Source organism: Lepidochelys olivacea (genome assembly GCF_965140295.1).
Source record: "Lepidochelys olivacea isolate rLepOli2 genome assembly, chromosome: 5".
Taxonomy (NCBI): Eukaryota; Metazoa; Chordata; order Testudines; family Cheloniidae; genus Lepidochelys; species Lepidochelys olivacea.
Window position 1 is genome coordinate 99829865 of NC_140415.1, and position 18867 is coordinate 99848731.

General features: G+C 41.3%; 1 protein-coding gene across 2 annotated transcripts in view; it reads left to right on the forward strand.

Moving 5' to 3' along the window:
* TRPM3 (transient receptor potential cation channel subfamily M member 3) overlaps positions 1-18867 on the forward strand; it is a 190146-nt gene that overhangs the window by 70459 nt on the left and 100820 nt on the right. For both annotated transcript variants that reach the window (XM_084628736.1, XM_084628737.1), the window contains exon 6: positions 391-514. In XM_084628736.1, the coding sequence (XP_084484862.1) occupies positions 391-514 (124 nt within the window). The remainder of the gene's footprint in view (positions 1-390; positions 515-18867) is intronic.

Sequence of the window (18867 nt, forward strand, 5' to 3'; positions counted from 1 at the left end):
TGCGAGCCCATTGGTAGAACTGTGTGTTCAGCTCATCCTGACATCCCAGTCTGCATCAAAGCCAGGCTGTCATCTTGCTTTCATTAAGAAATCCCCCACAGCTGGTAGCCTTGAGTGACTTTCTGTTCAGGCGATATCTGGGAATTGAAATCAAATCTCAGAAGTGAGGGACCACTTCACTGTGTTCAGGGCAGCATGTTTTCTCAGCATAACATTGTATGACTCTTTAATAAATCTTTGTCTTTCAGTTCTGTGCAAAAAGATCAAACTTTTAACGCACTTTTGTTTTCTCACTCTTACCTCTTTTGCCATTCATTTGACATTGCAATCCTTTTCAATGCAAGTTTTAATGACACGCTTCTGCATTTTCTCTGCTCTTCTGAATTTCAGACTTATCAATGAGTCTCTGAGGGACCAGTTACTAGTTACTATCCAGAAGACTTTTACCTACACTCGAACCCAGGCACAGCACCTCTTCATAATCCTCATGGAGTGCATGAAGAAGAAGGAGCTGGTATGTGAATGGTTTTCTAGATCTGAAATCAGGGACCTGAATGCAGTTCCTCATCATGACTGACATTTTCAAATGTCGCTCAGGGAACTGGGTGTGCAAATCCCCAAGCAGCTTTGAAAAATCTCTCCCCATGCATTCATTACCCTTTGATTCCTAGAATACTTTCTATTGCTCTCTAGTCTTATTTACTCATCAACTTAGGTGCTGTATTTACATCATGCATTTTATCCGTTGTATGGGCGCTGAAGTGGCTTCTCTGTTTTTGCTTTGTGAATGGTGTTATGCATATTATCTGATGTCCATAATGTGACTGAAAAAAACGACAAGATGAGCCTGCCAATGTCTTTAATAGATCTTAATCAGAAGAGCACTTGTTGGTGCTGTCTTGCCATCCACACCATCTGTACACACACAAAAGTGCCATTCATGCTGATGAGAGCTCTGTTCCCATTAAGGCAGCAAGCTTGAGCTTTTAGCATTTATTCTTGTTGCAAGTCATAACCAAGCAGTAAAGAATTCATACATTCCGTGCCATATATTTCACGCCATGTGGACGGTAATGGGTAAGAGTAACCTGCAGCAAACAACAAATGGTGCTGGTATTTGGAATCAGTAGCAATGTAGGGCCAATTCCTGCCTTCATTTACACCTGTACAATCCCAATGAAGTCAGTGTCTTTACAGAATGGGCCAAATTATACCCCAACCTTAAACAGTTCACAAAAATGTGTAATGGAAGTGTTGGGTAATCATAAATACAATCACAATAATATTGTGGATGATTTGGTTTGAACGTTACTGATTTAAAGAAGTGACTGTGTTTAAAAATGCACATTCCTAACCCAGCAAATTTGTGTATATTCTACCCCTGGCGGAGCATAACACAGCTAAAAAGATACCAATGTTACCCCATTTCATGTATCATCAGCCATATAGTTTATTAAATTCCTACCAGTTACACCTGTGCAAACCCACTGAAGAGAAGCACTGCCCAACTGTCAATAAGAGCACAATTTGAAGACATGGGATTGCACAAGGGCCACTACAGGCTTAATTCAGCCTGTAGAACCTTTATTACAGGTGGTGATGTGTGAGAAGGAGAGAACAGAGCTTGATTCTGAGACCCCAGCTTGAGTGTATAGGGCTGTCCCTTAGAAAAATATTTTTACTTATAAACTGAGCACATTTCATATGGAAATCATTGAGAGACCATAAACATTGGACCCCGTAAGACCACTTTTACAAAGTAACTTTTCAGAGTAGCACCACGCTTTAAATACTGGGTAAGTTACTAGCCTAAAAACTGCTAAAAACTTGGACGCAGTGTGGTCTAGTAGATTGAGCACTGGACAGGGACTCAGAGGTCTTGAGCTCTGTTCCCAGCTCTGCCCCAGACCTGTTGGGAAAGTCAGTTTATTGCTCTCTGTCTTGGTTGCTCCATCGTAAAATGGAGCTAAAGATGCTTATCTCCTTTGTAAAGTGCTTTCAGATCTACGGATGGAAAGTGAAATATTAGAACTAGGTATTATTATTAGGCATTTAAATGGACTGCATGTACTAAACTCTATTAGCCTTGATTTTTGACAGGCTGGCTGAACTGAGACTTTCATTTTATAACTCAATCCTTCCTCTAAAATCCATTATAGATTCACATCAGTCCGAATGTATAAATTCCTGCAATTTCAGGTTGCAGACAGTTTGCAATACTTTGCTCAAATCAGCACTTTTGAAAAAGACGGGTACAGTTTGATTTAAAAAAAAAATTATTTTTCTGTAGTTACTAGCAGCTTCATACCCTGCTGAGCCTGCTTATTTCCATTTGAAAGTCCAAGCAGGAGTGCTGCCTATGAATACCCATGTAGCAGTGGTTTGCAATTGTGCTGTATGACGTTTGTGCTTGTCATCTCATCATTACATTATTGTAGATACTGTACATAAGCTACAACCTTGATGATTAAAGTGTCAGTATTCCACAAATACTTGCCCCCCATTCCCTCCTATATATGGTTGCCAAGCATTTACCTGCATGCCAAGCAGAGTTGTCCCATTCCTACAGCAAAACTACAGAGATGCCAACTATAATACACGTAAGTGGAATTGCCAGATCTATCACTGCCTTATTCTGCTGCCCTTTTACTACTGCATCTCCACTTCTGCGAGTAGCACCACTTGCCAATCACTGGCAGAAACAGCTTCCTTAGGAAGACCCAGATCAACTTTGCAGAGCACAAAACCTACAGGCAAGCAGATAATGAAGCTTCTCTGGCAGAAATACTTTAACTCTAACTGGGTGAGGACCAGTTTTTCCCTGTTGGATCAAAACAGAGCTCTCACTGAAAACATCTATTTTTTAGAGGGAACCATTTGACCTAAAAAACAAGCAATACTGCACTCACACACACACACACACACACCACCAAAAGGAGAAAGATCACAAAATGAAACAGAATATCAGTGAAGGAGGAAAAAAAGAATAGGTCAGAAGGAAAAGGGAAAGGCAAGGTCAAAGAGAAGAGAAAGAAGAGACAGGAAAGCCCAAGAAAAGGCAGCATAGATGGTATGAGAGAAGCCTGCCATAGAAAGAATGGATATAATGTACAGACAGAGAGTAAAAGAGGAGATTTAACACACACACATTCTGAAGAATGATGTACATTTTATGGTATTTCAATTCCTCCTGTATTTTACAGCAGAAGCAAATTTTTGAGTATCCTTTAACAAGTTTATTTTGTGCATTTTACTATGCCTGTGAGAAATGCAGAGATTAAAAGGATCTTCAAACATGAATTAATATAAGGGAATTAGAATTTTTAAAAAATCCCTTAATCCCGGTCACATTGTTTGATGTTAAGTCGCACAGTTTTTATACTGTTTTCTTTCTCATCAACCTAGCAGGCATGGCTTTTCTTTATCAGTATGGGATAATTCCAGAGGCCAAAAGAGGCTGCTGCGCATAAAGGCTGCCCCATAGAGCCCTGCTGTAGCTAAGGGCTGTCCTAGACCACACGATGGAGAATTAGGCAACGATGTGTTAGGAAAATATCCATCTTTGCATGCCCATGAATACTGGGATACTTCTTTACATCTCTGGGGCCATTTGTAGCACATAGCTGCTTAAATCCTGTCTGCAAGCACTATAAAGGTCATCACACACCTCACAACAGTAGAGACATCCCTGGAATTCTTTGGTGCCTAGCCTTCACGCTGTATTCCCCTCAACTCCTGGTTACCCAAATAGCATGAGGGGACAGATAATCAGGAGTTCGGATTATCAAGAGGGCAGGAGCCATTCAGCAGCAGAGTGGCCTACCCTGCAACTGTGGGCTTGTCGTCATAATCCTTGCAGTCCTGGCTGAGGGTCTCTGCTTTGCTCCACTCAAACACTTCCGTGATAACAGGGCTGCAGAGGGCTCCCTCTGCTGCTGCAGGGCTGGTGACACCCGATCCTTGTAGGCACAGAGGGCAGGCTGCAGTCCTGGTGGGGCAGAGCAGAGACCCCCTCTCCTCCAGCCAGGGCTCTGTTCTGCCCTGCTGGGACCATAGGGCTAGGGTCTCGCTGGCCCTGCATCATAGAGCTCTCTGCAGCACCGCTGTCATGGCCCCACTTGCTCACTCCTGTGACAGTGCAGCTGCAGAGGGCTCCCTGCCATGCTGCAGGATGGCCTCCCCTGCGGTTGGAGGCTAGTCCTCCACCGCCTCCTCGTCTCTGCTCTATTATCTGAACCTCTGCATTAGCCAAATCCGCTGCAGTGGGCATGTATCTCATGCTGAGAGACAAGGAAGGGATTCAGTAATGAGGAGGTTCAGATAATAGGGTTTCAGGTAAATGGGAATATACTGTACTCAGTATTAATACATAGATAAATGAGATTAGCAGGAACCCTGAGAACAGCCAGATAGAAAATATGCATAACACATACATAGAAGGAATAAGAAAAGGGGCTACTCCATTACTGTGATACTCAGTGTACCCTTCAGACACTTGTATGTGGCGTTTGTTGGTATGCTAAGAACTTCTCTAGCTCTGCCTAGCCTCATGCAAGTCTAGAGTCTCTCAACACTCCTATTGAGGCATCTGTCATAATAGAGAGCAGCCTACTCTGAGTTTTTGAAATCCTCCTAACTAATGTACATACATCACCAAATTCTCACTCCCCACCCCTTGCTTATATTATAATAATACTTTTATTACAGTTTATATTATAATAATACTAGTGTGCATTTACAGAAGAGTGGGCATGAACCAGCGTTCTGGATCCAAATTCACAATTCAATCTTAATTCTAGTAAAAATGATGGAATCTAAATACTCAGGACTTTGGGAAGGTTCAGATTCAGATCTGGATTTCATACCCTCAAGTATTCAGATCCTGGGTTTTGATAAGACCAAACAGACCATTACAGAGCTAACTATGAAGTTTGGATTCAGGCACTAAATCTGGGATTTTTGCTCAGATCCAATTCTGATTCCCATCACAGATTTCCTTACAGCTATATATACCTATGCCACCTCTGAAATGCTGCAACTGCCTCTCTGGCATGGGAGACAGTTGGAGGCAGGGAGACAGTTGGCACACAGAGAGATGTTATGATCTTGATTTCAAAACATTGCCATAGTCACTATAAAACTATACATAACATGCAGTCAAATGCAGTGTAAACAAACTGGAGAAAAATAGATTAACTTTTGTGTCTAATCTTTCAGTTATAGTAATCTAGGGTGTTGCTTTTAACAACGATAGGTTTAAAAAATCTTCAGACAAAATTTTGATTTTTAAGTTAATGACTTCCTTTTAAGACTCTCAGTGTGTCGCACTTTTGCAGAATAATATTGACAGAGGTGTTGAATGACTTCAACAATATAGTCCCTTGAGTGGGTGGAGACCTCACCAACCTTGCACAGCCAGCTTTCTCCCCTGCTGCTCCCCATTTCCACATATGCTTAAGACAAAACATTGCCTGATAAACTGATTTTAGGTTGGTACTCAAATATTTGTCCAGAACAAACAGCAGGAAGCTATAAGGGCTTGTCCCTTTCAGTGGAGCTCACAAGTAGCATAAACAGATCAGTTCCTTTTTTTCACCATTTTTCACTAGGCTAGATGATGTGATGCTTTCTCAGGATGTCCAGGACTAAGAGTCCTCTTGTTACTCCCATGCCTCCAGCCAGAGAGAGACTTGCTAGTGCTTAACTAGGTGCCAGCTCCCCAACACTGCCAGTCTGTTAGCTACCCAAGAGATCTCATCTGGGCAAGGATAGCCCTCACTTTGTGTTGCAGGTTAACAGCAGGTTCACCTCAGTCTCAGACCCCTTTTGGAGTTTCCCTCTGATATCCAGCCCCTGTTACTGGCTACTGAGAGAAGTACCATGTTTGCCATCCCAAATGGCACAGTGTACATAGCAACTTGTTTGATTTAACTGAGGATCAGCTCTTGTATAACATCGCAGCTCTGAGATATATTTACAGTGAAATCAGTCATGAGTGTATTATCAAAGGGTAAGATTTAAGAGAGAATGTGTAAGGACAATAATGGAAATAGAAAGGTTATGTATAAAACAAAAACATAACACACTTTCTAGAAACCAAACTTAACATTAACAGGCTAAGCAACAATCTAGAAGCTGTCCGTTCTCACCCAAAGCCTTCCTGCAGCATTTCCAGCCAAGGCTCGTTGGGATCGCATTTTCAAGAATGTAATCACACTGCCTGATTATGTCCCCAAGTGCCAGATAAAGAAGTGTCCTTTTGCCTTCTCCTTACATATCCCCAAATCCACTTTGTGTCCCTGGAGTCAGGATGACTCTCGATTTATGCTCTGGTGTGGTAACTTCATATGGAAATATGGGGCTTCTATTGTGTTGGCTTATGATGCTTAATTTACATTTGAACTGAGGCAGACTGACAAAAATACATCCTTTGTCTGTCAGCAACCTGTTTGTCAACCCTGCCTGGAGTCACACTTCAGGAACATATTTTCTTTATAGGTTTTTACATGATATCTGTACATACATTTCACAACAATATTTATAATCAGTGTGATGCTGGCTTTCATTTAACAGCTTACATGATATTCTTTATGGATAAACACTATGAAAGCAGTGGACTAGGCAGTGAGATTCTCAGGCCTGTCAGACGTTACTATTACAGACCAGGGAACTCCCTTGCCACTGGGCATTGAGAGGTTCTTAAGGTCATAGATGCACTTTGTGTTTGCTGAATTCATAAGGAGCAAACGGTAGGGCTCTGAAGAGGCTCATTTCAGTATAGTGCGCATGCAAGCAAACAGACACACAAATGGGCACAGGCAGGAATATATGCTGTAGCACTGAGAAAGTCACAGACACAGCTGAAGTACAGATGGAGAGAGACAATAGAAAAAAAGAAAAACAAACAAGCTTCTGCCATTTAAACCCACCAAAAACAAAAAAAAAAAATGTTTCACTTTCAAAAGCCTGTCTTTTCCAATGCATATGCTCTTAAAAAAAAACAAAACTGTATTAACAGGAGAATAGTTCAGTCTCAGCAAAAGTTTCCTAACCCCACAGGGAATGAGACTTTCACTTTGGCTGTTTTGCACTACACTTCTAACCAGACGCCTCTGCTGCCTTATGCACTCAGAATGTGCCATTACAAAATGAGTGATTACATGTGCGATTACATGTTCATTTGGTAATAAGTAATTTCATTTACCGAGGACATGCTTGGGAGCAGAGTGATCTATTTAAATGTGTACATGCACTTTCAAAGTGGAGAACAAATTTTACTTTTCTGATCTGCAGGTTTTGTTGAACTGGAAGCTTAGGTGAGCGTGACTCCATGTACCAGAGCATTTTCAGAAGTGCGATTAAATTGCACTAGTGTAGAATAAAAGTATAATAAAGTGGCTGGAAATATTTTCTAGAAATTCAGCAACTACACACTTAGCATGAAATCTGAAAAATCCAGCTCTGGGGTTCCCAAAGCATTGCAATAAGGAGAGTTGACCAGAGCAGGGTCTGAAAATAGTGATACAGTCTGAGTGCCAAAAAGCACCATTAGCCAGTAATCTTCTAACTTTTTATGACTCTATGTCAAGTAGATAAGGTCAGACACTTTTCTTAATGACTGTTAGTCAACTCCTTCGCAAGGTTTTTCTAGGATAGATTTTGTCACAAAACTATTTAGTTAAGTTTGTAAAGCAGTTTGAGGATTTACCTAATCCTATTCTGTTGAAGTCAGGGGGAGTTTTTCCATTGATTTAAATGGCAACAGGCTTTGGCCCATAGAGCACAATTGGCCTGGTCCCGTGCCTATTGAAACCAACACAAAAAGAGTCCCACTGACTTCAGTGGGCCTTGGATTGGGCCCTCTATGCTGAAATATAGGCACACAGGGTAGGTCTGCACTGCAATATAAACCCGGCTTTTGAATTCAGGCTCAAGCCTAATCTCCCTTCATCTACACACAAATGCCACTAACCCAGAGCTCAGACCCAGGATCCCAAGGGGTGGAGGGTTTGAGCCTGAGTCAAACTGGGACCCAAAGTTCAAGTCCTATTGCTTTGCAGTATAGACGCTGCCCCACTGGACTCGTGCTCCGGGAGTCCACAATTCCACAGTCTGACTTTCTTTGTCCTCTGGACAGTCAAGTTTTCCTACCCTGCACCATGAACAAAGGGCTAGAACAGCCATATTATGGAAGGGGGCTAGGAAACTTAGGATATGGGTGGTTGGACTCAAGCCCCCATAATGCAGTGCAGATGCTGGAGCCCAGGCTGGGACCCAGGGTTCAACAATTCTTAATGTAGAGCTACAAATAAGCATAGATGCTCAAACCCTAGGTTAACAAATCCAGGGTCTGCAAACTCAAATTCTACTAGCTCTAAGCTTACATTGCAGTGTAGACATACCCACAGATCCTGTGGCGACAAGTAACATAGAAATGCACGCACATGAATGCTGGTAAAGGTTAAATGTTATTACTACTACCAAGGACATTTTATGGCTGACGTAAAACCCCTGAGTATTTCAAGTGGCATTTTTTAAAATGCTGACAGTGCCTTAGCTGAGTGAATGGCACCACTGTAATATTACTCCATTGTAAAAAGAGTTCATGTAAGGAAGAAATTATAGATAGTGGATGCAAGCCAGTGCCTACTAAGAAGAAACTGACTTGTGAATCGCAGGAGTGCGTTTCCAAGTTAAGGAGCCACAGGATAAGATTTAATTAGTCTCTTGCCAAAGGGAAACAAGAGAATCCCATCTCTATTTGACATCCATGAATAATGAAATTTTTTTTCTCCTCTTGCCTGTCATGTTTTCATTTACTTTAGTGGTAACCGCTGTGCTACTATAATAAAGACTGGAGCTAGGTTGCCATTATAATCCCCCTTATTTTCATTGTGTATAATCTGACAATAAAAGTTCATTCCAAACTGACACTTGGCACACAAGGTGGTTGTGCCATTTGTTCTTCTAACATTAACAAATCAGTGCATCATGCTGGAAATACCCAGGCACAATGAGCTGAGTTCAGAACAGAGGTTCACTCTGTACTGTGATTTTACTGGCTGTTTGTTGGCTTTTCTCTCAACCGGAGATGGATCCAAACTTTTCCAAAACTCAGAAATGTAAAGATTTAGGGTACTGGTCTCTTGTTGTAAAATTCACATTCATACCCAGATCCAAATTTTTCTACAGATCCAGGATTTAGGTGCAGCCCATCTGTTATTTACATAACTCAGATGCCAGTGAGTGATGTAGCTCATTCTTTTCTATTCAGACCATGGAAAAGATCTAATTTATTTCCTTCATAATTGTTGCATGAATGGAGACCTTTGGGGATCTTTGGAGATTTCCATTTTGTCAGACCAAGAAGGAAATCTTTCTTGGTAGGATAGATTACGCAATGAAACAGTACAAGCTATGATGCAGGTAGCCACCATCATGGAAAAGCTGAGGGAGTATCGAATGAGATAGTTGAGTCATTTGAGACAATGAAATGTGGGATCTGTTTCAGATAAAACAAGAGCTAATAGTGATGGGACAAGAAGACCCAGAAAGACGATAGATGGAAATAAAGAAGGCTGTTGTCATCTTGGAAAACATACTTAAGAAAGAACATTTGGAGATGAAGTGCCTCCCTCTGGCACTTTCCCCAAAGGTTGAAATATATATTTAGTTACAGTTGTTTTAAAAAAAAATCAGATTTCAAAAACAAGTTAATGAATAAATTATCTCAGCTAAAATTCTTGATAGCTGATGGCATTTTTTTGTACTGGAGCAGAAAGAGGAGGTACCATATTTATGAACTGTAAAATCTGATTTTCGGGAGGATTATGGTGGCTCCATTGAGCATATAATTTGGCAATGAAGATCTGAAGAAGGAAAGCAGCTATTCTAGGCAGCTAGTAGTTTACTGGTTGCTAGAACAACTGGCCTTTAGTCCATCAAAACATTCTGTGAGATTTCTAACATGAAATTAATTGATTCTGAATTAATTTTCTGCGTCTAATGTGAGGGAACTAATCTGTGAGGTGATGAGCACTGCAACTCCCATTAACTTTAATGCAAGTTGAGGATGCTCAGCACTTTGCAGAAATTAGATCTTAGGTACAGGCATGTAGCTAAATCTATCCCCATTCAAGGAAACACTGAAGCATGTGCCCAAGTCCCACTGATTTCAATGAGATTTATTGCCTGTTCCTGCTGCCTGTACTCACATAAGCAGGTTTTCTTTACACCAGTTGCCATACTGATTTCACTATTCTAATAAGTAAGGACTACCTGTGTAAATAAGGGGTGCAGGATCTGACTAATAGTGGTTTTCAATATGTTTTATTTCCTGCCAGTCTTATTTGGTTCTTTTTTCTCCTGGAGACATACTTATTTTACTTGTTCAAAATTGTAGGCTAGTTGTAGGTCTGGGCCTGTTTTCATTAAAATCAATTTGGCTGTGCCATAGACGTCAATGAGGGCAGAATTAGAATACTAGGTCTTTAAGAAACAGTTTGTTGCAATTTTAGTTATTTTCATTTAATAAATTCCGATAAGTTTTGTGAGTGAAACTATGTGCATTGAAAAAAGAAAAAAGCAGCCATTCAATTTGCAAGGTAATCACTGTATTTTTATTACAGCAGTTGCTTGGCAACTTGAAAAAAGGGAGAGGGGAGAGAGATTCCTATGTGCAAAAGGTACAAGAATGTCAACCTGCAGTATATGTTAGGGTATGAAATTATGATGGTCTCATGAACCTCTGTTACCCCATCCCATTACTGCTGCCCCACTATTAATATTTAAAGACCAATAACAGATACTCCTTGTTAACTCAAGAAATTTTGAAGTGCTAAGTAAAATCTCTGACCCATTAATTACATTCAGTATGTCCCTTTCGTTTTATCTGATATGCATTGCTCATACATTTAGTTCAAATGATGTTAGCTCATAAGTGGTTTTGATCTAGTAGAAACCATGTTCTTTTTTCCCCCACATACTCTGTGACAAAAATTACAATTGAGAAAATTAAACTAAACAGTTTCTGTTGCCACTTAAAGTACAGATTTGCTAATACACCCTATTTCTCTTGAGCATTAGCAAACATTTCAGGAGAGACCATTTTCTATTATTTATCTTGTTTATCTGAACTTCAATAATGAAAACTTAGGAAAACTGCTACTGTGTGTGGGTAGGGGGGAATGTTTTACATGAGGTGATGCAGAAACTGGCCTGTTATTGAAATTATAAATCTGGGAGAGTTTGGGACATTGTTGAGTTAATATAATGTGTGTTCATTGTTTATATATGTGCCCAGGCCTTTTATGGGTGCATCTTAAATAAATAATTATTCCAGACACCTTCTCTTTACCTCTTCCAGCTCCCTCATAAAAACCCAACACTTCAAGCAATCCCTTCTTCTCCTTTCCTCTACTTATCAGTAATCCTCTCATCCTCACCATTTCTGTCCTGATCTGTTTTCCTCTGTTTGTCTGTCTTTCGTATGTAGACTATAAGATCTTTAGGGCAGGTAATATCTCTTATCTATAGCCCAGAGAGACTGCTGCACCTGCACAAAGCCCTATTGTTTACTACTTTTTATTTGTATTGCAATAGCATCTAGGAGACCTAATCATGGACCAGCTCCTGTTAAACTAGGCATTGTGCAAGCACTTTAGGCAGGGCTGTGCATGGACATAGCAGTCTATTCCCATGCTGTGTGCTGCAGGAGTGAGTCCAGTGCTTGTAAAGTGCAATATAAATTTCAACACCATAAATGTATTATAATAATTATTAACTAGTCTCTTCCAATTGCTAACTGATTAGTAGTTCAAAGGACTGCTAAGCAGCTTGGAAGGTAATAATTGATAGCTATTTTGGGGGTAATGTTCCTTCCTCGGCCAGTCTGATTTCATTATCAGTCAAAATATGGAGTATATACAGTCACATTTTGTGATGCAAAATAATCTGCATACCCATGGAATACAAGGGTTTATTGGTGATATTTTAAAAAGCAAGAGCAGAGTCTGAAGTCTGTGGCAGAGCAAGGGAATAGATTCTGGATCTTCTGAATGTCAGGATAATGCCCTAACACCTGAACCCTCCATCCTCTCCTGCTTCTGAAGCTAGTGTTTTCAGTTTCAGTTAAAAGCAGAGACATAGCTGCTGACTGGGTCAATTTCAAAGCAGTGCATGGGAGGAATGCAGACAAAATTCTTTAAAATAATGACATTCAAACAATATATCTCCAGTACCTACAGCTATGGGCATTTACTTCGCAGAGTCTTACTCCCTTAAAGCACCAGAACTTCAATTCTAGATCTCTTTGACTAACCCTTAATCCTGCTCATGGCTTCCATATTTAAAGCCTGCTCCAAAACCAGTCTAATTTTACAGTTCTTTAACAGGTGTGTGAAAGAGACATTATGGGCCAAGACTCTTCCAATGAAAGCCCAGTGTGGAGCTAACTTGCTTGACTTGTTTTTACAGATACATATAAAGATTTTTTCTTGCTCAAGATTGATCAGCAAATGTACCACAGACTCAAAGTGAGGTAAAAACAGGAGTATATTTATTCAGGTATAACCCTCAGAGAAATAAACTACTCAAGAATATGCTGCCAGAGGGTGGCATACAAGAAGATCACAGAGCGCTCAGGTTCTAAAAGATACAGATATCTCAAACAGTACACAAATGGGCCATCACTACAATAAAGTCTTAGCAGCTGAACCTAAATATCTCCATCCATGGAAGAGAGGCCTGTTGCTTCATTGTCCTCTGAACCTTTCCAAAGAATGCACCAACCTAACAGGACAATTTCTGTGCACACTTTCTCCTGTAAATAAGTTCTATAGAAGGCTTCTTCCAAACATGTCCTGGAAGCAATGCCTGACTTTTCTAGAATAAGTGGGACAGTGTGTGAGAATAGTAACCTTCTAGTTTCCATTGGGGTTAGTAATCTGCAATATGTCTGTTCTAAACCCATCAAAATATCTGTTATTTAGAATTCAGACTAGCTTCCAAGAGTTAAAGCTTCAATATTTTATTCACTATGCCACTCAATTCCCATTTTACCATTAACCTATTTAAGTCACTTTTTGTTTGTAGAAAAATATGTGAAGGAAGCTTGATTTGGTATATAGTCAGGGCATCTAAAGAACGCTCCTTCTCTCTAAAGCATAAGAAATAATGGATGTTCCTTTAGCATTTTAAAAATTAAACAAGATCATATTTGTTTGACATTCTGTCCCTGAGTCAATGTGATGAAAGAGGTCAGGAATTACTGTGCAGTTTTAAATGAATATTAGTGTCTCTTCACCTTACTTCCCCGGCCCTCCACATACAATTTCTGAAATTCTCAGCTCTCTGTGGAAGCGCATTCCTTGTGTTTGTATTCATAAACTGTTGATTTAAAAACATGGCTTAAAGAATAGGAGATGGAGTCAGGATGTCCTAGATTCTATTCCTCTGCTCTGCCACTCCCTTGTTATGTGTTCACCTTTCCTGATCTATTTAAAAAAAAAAAAAAAGAAAGGAGACAACACTATGTACAACCTCACAAAGAAATTATGAGACCTAATTCATTAAGGTTGGTAAAATGCTCTGAGAGCCTCGTATGGAAGGTGCTATAGAACTGTAAAGGATTGCTGTAGGTGTTATTTTCACCACTGGTTTGTCCATATGTTCAGGTCAAAAGGGTGTGTGACAGACCCAGACCAGTGGGGTACAGGAGTCTGGTAGAAGGCAAATATACTGGCCACGGGATAAACAGTTTTCTGTTCCCTGAGTGAACAGAGCAGGGGCTGCCCTGGAGCAATCAGGAACCTGCTAGAACTAATTAAAACAGGCGAGCTAATCAAGACTCCTGGAGCCAATTAAGAACTTTCTAGGATCAGTTATAGCAGGCAGGCTAATCTGGGCACCTGGTTTAAAAAGGACCTCCCATCAGTTAGTAGGGAAGTGTGCAAGGAGCAGGGAGTGAGAAGGTGTGCTGCTGGAGGACTGAAGAGTTCAAGTGTGAAGATAAAGAAGGTGCTGGGGGAAGGCCATGGGGAAGTAGCCCAAGGAGTTGTAGCTGTCACACAGCTGATACAGGGAATATTGTAGACAGCTGCTATCCACAGGACGCTGGGCTGGAACCCGGTGTAGAGGGTGGGCTCAGGTTCCATCCATCCCCCAACTCCTGATCGGACACAGGAGGAGTTGACCTGGTCTGTGAGAAACACCAGAAGGGAAGGACTAAATAGGAAAGGGATCTGGCCTGTCCCTGACCCACTAGGTGGGACACAGAGACTGCAGGGATTGTTCTCTGTTTCCCCCATGCTGGCCAGTGACGAGGTTAGCTGAGCGGACGGCAGGTTTGAGCCACTAGCAAAAGTGGCCAACCTGAAGGCTGCCGTGAATCTCTGAGGCAAGCAAATCTGCTAATAAGTGCTGGACCCTCCAAGGCAGAGGAGGAACTTTGTCACAGGTGGTAGCACTGGAGGGGTTAAAATGAGAAATACAAAGTTTGGTGATCTAAATTTGGACACAAATGTGTTGGGTTGAAGCGCTTGATGGCAGAAGTATAAGTTCCAGACACAGAGATGTAGCTGTAGGAGTGTTTCACACACACCCAGTCATAGGGTTGTTGATGTATCTGTGACTGTGCTGATCCACAGAGAAAACCCTCTGATTACAGAGAGAACAAAGCAAACATTCATACTTCTGTATGTTTCAGAATTTTGACTAGATCTGTATGTGTTGTGCTTTGAAGAACCATTGCCCTACATACATGAATTAGGACTTTGTTGCTGTTGTTTGTGCTCCTGCTTTTCTCCACATCAGTCTGATGACACACACAAACTTTCAGATCAAGGAAGAAAATGCAAAGAGTTCTCATGCTGTCAGGTAGAGGAAGGAATTGTAAATTTAGAACTTTTACAACTAACGTTCCAACATACTCCCCTTGCTCCTCAGCCTCTTGTCCTCCCCTCCTCTTTTGACCTGCAACCCTGCATCATTTCACTCACCAAAAATGGCCGTTGACTTGATCTGATTTTCTCTAAACACTTTACTCTCTTTCCATTGGTGAATTCTCCATTGCTGAATTCTTGTCTCCTGCAGCATCACCCACCTGCTCACCCACTCACAGCATGTTGATCTTAGCTGTACCTCTGTCCCAGACAGTTTTATGCCCCCATTACATAGGATTATTAATTGCCACAATTCTCAGACTTTGCATAGCTGATCACCTTAAATGGCTTGTTTAATTAAACTCTGATTCTGCTCTAACTGTCAGGGGAATAATCAGGCAGAATTAGCTGAATTATAAATGCTAAAATGTACTGGAGTGATTTGACTATTTTATAGCACCTCTTCTAGCATGAGAAACATCAGAGTTTCAGAATACATTAATAACCCTGCCTGCTCCGCTACAAACAGTGCTGACTTTTCTTTCAGATGTATGTAATGATACGACACTGACATACAGTTCGTGTGTTGACGAGAGGTGAGAGAAGGCACTGGCAATATATTCAAAGACAGAGGGAACAGGAACATCGTTTTAAATTAATGTTGGCTCACTATATGTTCTCTCCCCCTCACTAGCCATACTAAAATGATGGTGGAAAAATCTGAGCTCTGTCCAAAAAGATGAATAACCTGTCGTGCCTTAATATGTTGTAATATGATTACAGCCTATGGAAGGAGTACTACGGGCTTCTCTCCCTGTGCTTGTCGCTGCTACTGCAGCTTAGCCTGTATCCTCAACTGTCCCTAGGTCTGACAGCAGGCACCATAAATCCAAGACGTAAAGAATACATTTTCTCCTGTGCTTCCGGGCTCTCGAGAGAAACAGAGTACAATGTGTTTCATTTGCTCTGCTCATACGTTATCATTTCCTCTCTTTTCAAATTGACACCAGCTAGAAATCTGAGTTGATTTCAGTCCTTCCCTCTCCTCATTGGGTAGCTGCGATTTACCACATCAGCGAAAAAAGAGTTAAAATATATATTGTAAAAATTGGGCTGCACTGCCACGCCAGGGACACCCATTCATTCCCAAGCTCCTCGTGCTGGCAGGTGCTGCAGGCATAGCAGAAGTGTGCACTCAGGTCCTGGGGGGAAGCAGCCCTTTGCTTTGTTCTTGAGCCACTCCTAGGGTTGCCAGCAGCCTAAGTTGTCCCAGGATCATCCCTTTTTGGAGGTAGCTGTCCCAGGAAATCTGTAAGGGTGCTCAGTCAGCACTGCCAGCTGTCCAGTTTTATGGCGTCAGGATCATCCCAGATGTCCCATTTGTGTGTTTTGTATCTCAGAGGCGGCAACCCTAGCCACCCCTGTGACAGATGTTTGGAATAGTTACAACAGGTTCCAGAAGTCCCGTGATGAGAAGGAGGGTCACTGTGATGTGGTTAGGGAAGGGATTAAATGAGTCGTGGCCCAAAGAACCTTTGCTTCTTAACATTTTACTAAAAACAAATCTATTCACGTTCCATGCTCCTGAGATGCAGAAGTTGGTAGAGGGCTATGGCTGCTACACCTAACTACTGCCGCTTCTGCTCCCTCTAGAGGTGAAATACACTCCACCCACATAAACCACATAAACTCTCAGGTTCTGGAACAGCTGGGGAAGGGGGATTAGGCTGGAATAGTGGCTGCACTCCCTCTGTGCCAATTGTACATGGGTACTGGGGCTAGTGGACCCACATAAACATGGCTCTACAGTCCATGCCCTTGCCTATCCCCACTATGGGCTTCTGCTCCCTGCTATGCAGAGTCTGTCCAGACACCTTTATGCAGCTCTTACTGCGCCTTTTTGTGGCTGCTCAGTCAACAGACACCTGCACAGCTCCTTAGCATTGGCCTTCTACATCCAGAAAAATGTTACTCTGTACAAATGGAAGTCAGTGCGGGCAGAGGGGTCTGCTCCATCCATCACGTTGCAAGGTTGGGGCCTAGTGGCATGTGAAATCTTTGCAACAAAACTGGAACCCAGAGGGGTGGGTTTTGTTTTGGTTTTTTTGAGGTGTGTTTTTTTTTTTTTGTGCATTTTGTCATGAACTCAGAAATAGATCCTTCTTTCACAAAATGAAATCACTAAGACAGAGATACTTACATCGAGGCTCACATGCCTTGGGTGGCTCTTTAATGTATCTCCTGCAGCTGTTCGCAGCACATGATATTCAAGCACTGGGTGATTTAATTTTTAATCTATATAAGTTATTAATCAATCGGGATGCATCTACTTTGTCGTTAGTCAATTGTAGTTGGTAAAATAATAATACTTGGTCAGTCATTTTGGCTGGGGGAATAATATTTTATAAATATTTCCCCTGTCATACTGTTTAAATATGAAAATATAGCACTATAGTAAATGAAACAATGAATTCACACTACTGTGGCTCTTTTGGGTAATGCTGATTGCTAATTTAGCTCCTGAATAACTGAGGTCTGAGTACCACAGCACTAAGGTATAGCATTTCTTAGGGAAGGATGTGCCTATATTGAGCAACAAAATGTTTGCATCAAAAACATGAGAAATTTTTCTGTATGTATCTGCAAGTTTTCCTTGAAAAAATACCCATTTTATTGACCTTTCACTTAAAGTAAAATTGTGTGAATGAAACATTCCTTTCCTACAACATACATTTGTTGTGTATATATGTAACAAAAATTATCAGTTTGGAGTGCTTTTTGGTATGTAATATGCCTGTGTTCTATAGTAAAAATCCAGAATATTCCAGCAACACTGTTGTAAACTGAAATGTTTTAGATACTTAACCCAAATTGTTAAAAGTCCCCATACTATGCAAGTCTGGTCTGTGTGCCTTGCACACAGGCACTGCAAAACAGCAAGTATGTGTTGTACGCACACACATAATCTGGGAACTGCTGTATATTTAACTCCTGATGTAGCACGCATTCTTTTGGGGATGTAAGTCATTTTTTGAATGTTTCCTATTTGCTAGGATGCCCTCAGCTGAAACAAAACAACCTACTGTATTTTGCAGAATTGCAATGCAGCATCACAGTGAAGGCTGCTAACCAATGGGGCACATCATATTAGATAATACCTACCATGATGAGGCAGAACCACACAGAGAAGGGGAAGAAAAAGGGAATCAGTCAAGGAAGAAAGGGGTTCTCACTAGGGAGAAAACAGTGCTGATTTAAAATGAGTGCTTTGGCTAAGAATTCTGGAGTCAGGGCAGTTTTTGTTCTTAACTGCTTTCTATCCTGCCCTTTCCTCTGTCCCCTTTTTACTTGGTTTCTGCCTGCCTTGCCTGAAAATGAGTTTACTATCCTGCTGGACTATAATTACAGCTGGCAAGTATCACAGTGTGCTGCGATCATTGTGCTTGTAGTGACAGTCTGGTTTGGCTCAGTGACTTCCCAGCACTCTTTCCTCAGAAGGATTAGAACACAGCTAGCTGTCTCTAGAGGTTAATCCTGGTCACATTAACGTGCATTCAGTAAAATCCACGTTAGGGGGGAAAGGGACCTTCGCAGGACTTTTCTTTTCCTAATATTTCTAGGGGTGAATCCTGGTCCATGTACATGGTAGGTTTTGTGGGAGCAAAGAGGGGAGAATCCTGTCTGGCACTGCATTTATTCTCTGGCTGCTATTGTGTCCTTCCCCATCAAGCTCATATAGGAATTTGGCTAGTGGATCCACACTGTATGACGTCCCATTGTTCGCCCCTTCCCTTGCCCCATGGCAGCATGAAAGGATCCCTGCAAAACTGAGTTCCGTGCTGCACATGGGACCTTCCTGCACCTTCCTCCTGCTTCCTCACCTAAAGAACATCACTGTTGATCCTACACAATGAGAGGTACTCTGCTTTCTCTCTTATAGAGATTGGATGTTTATTCCTTCACTAAAGTCAAATGGACTGAAAATACA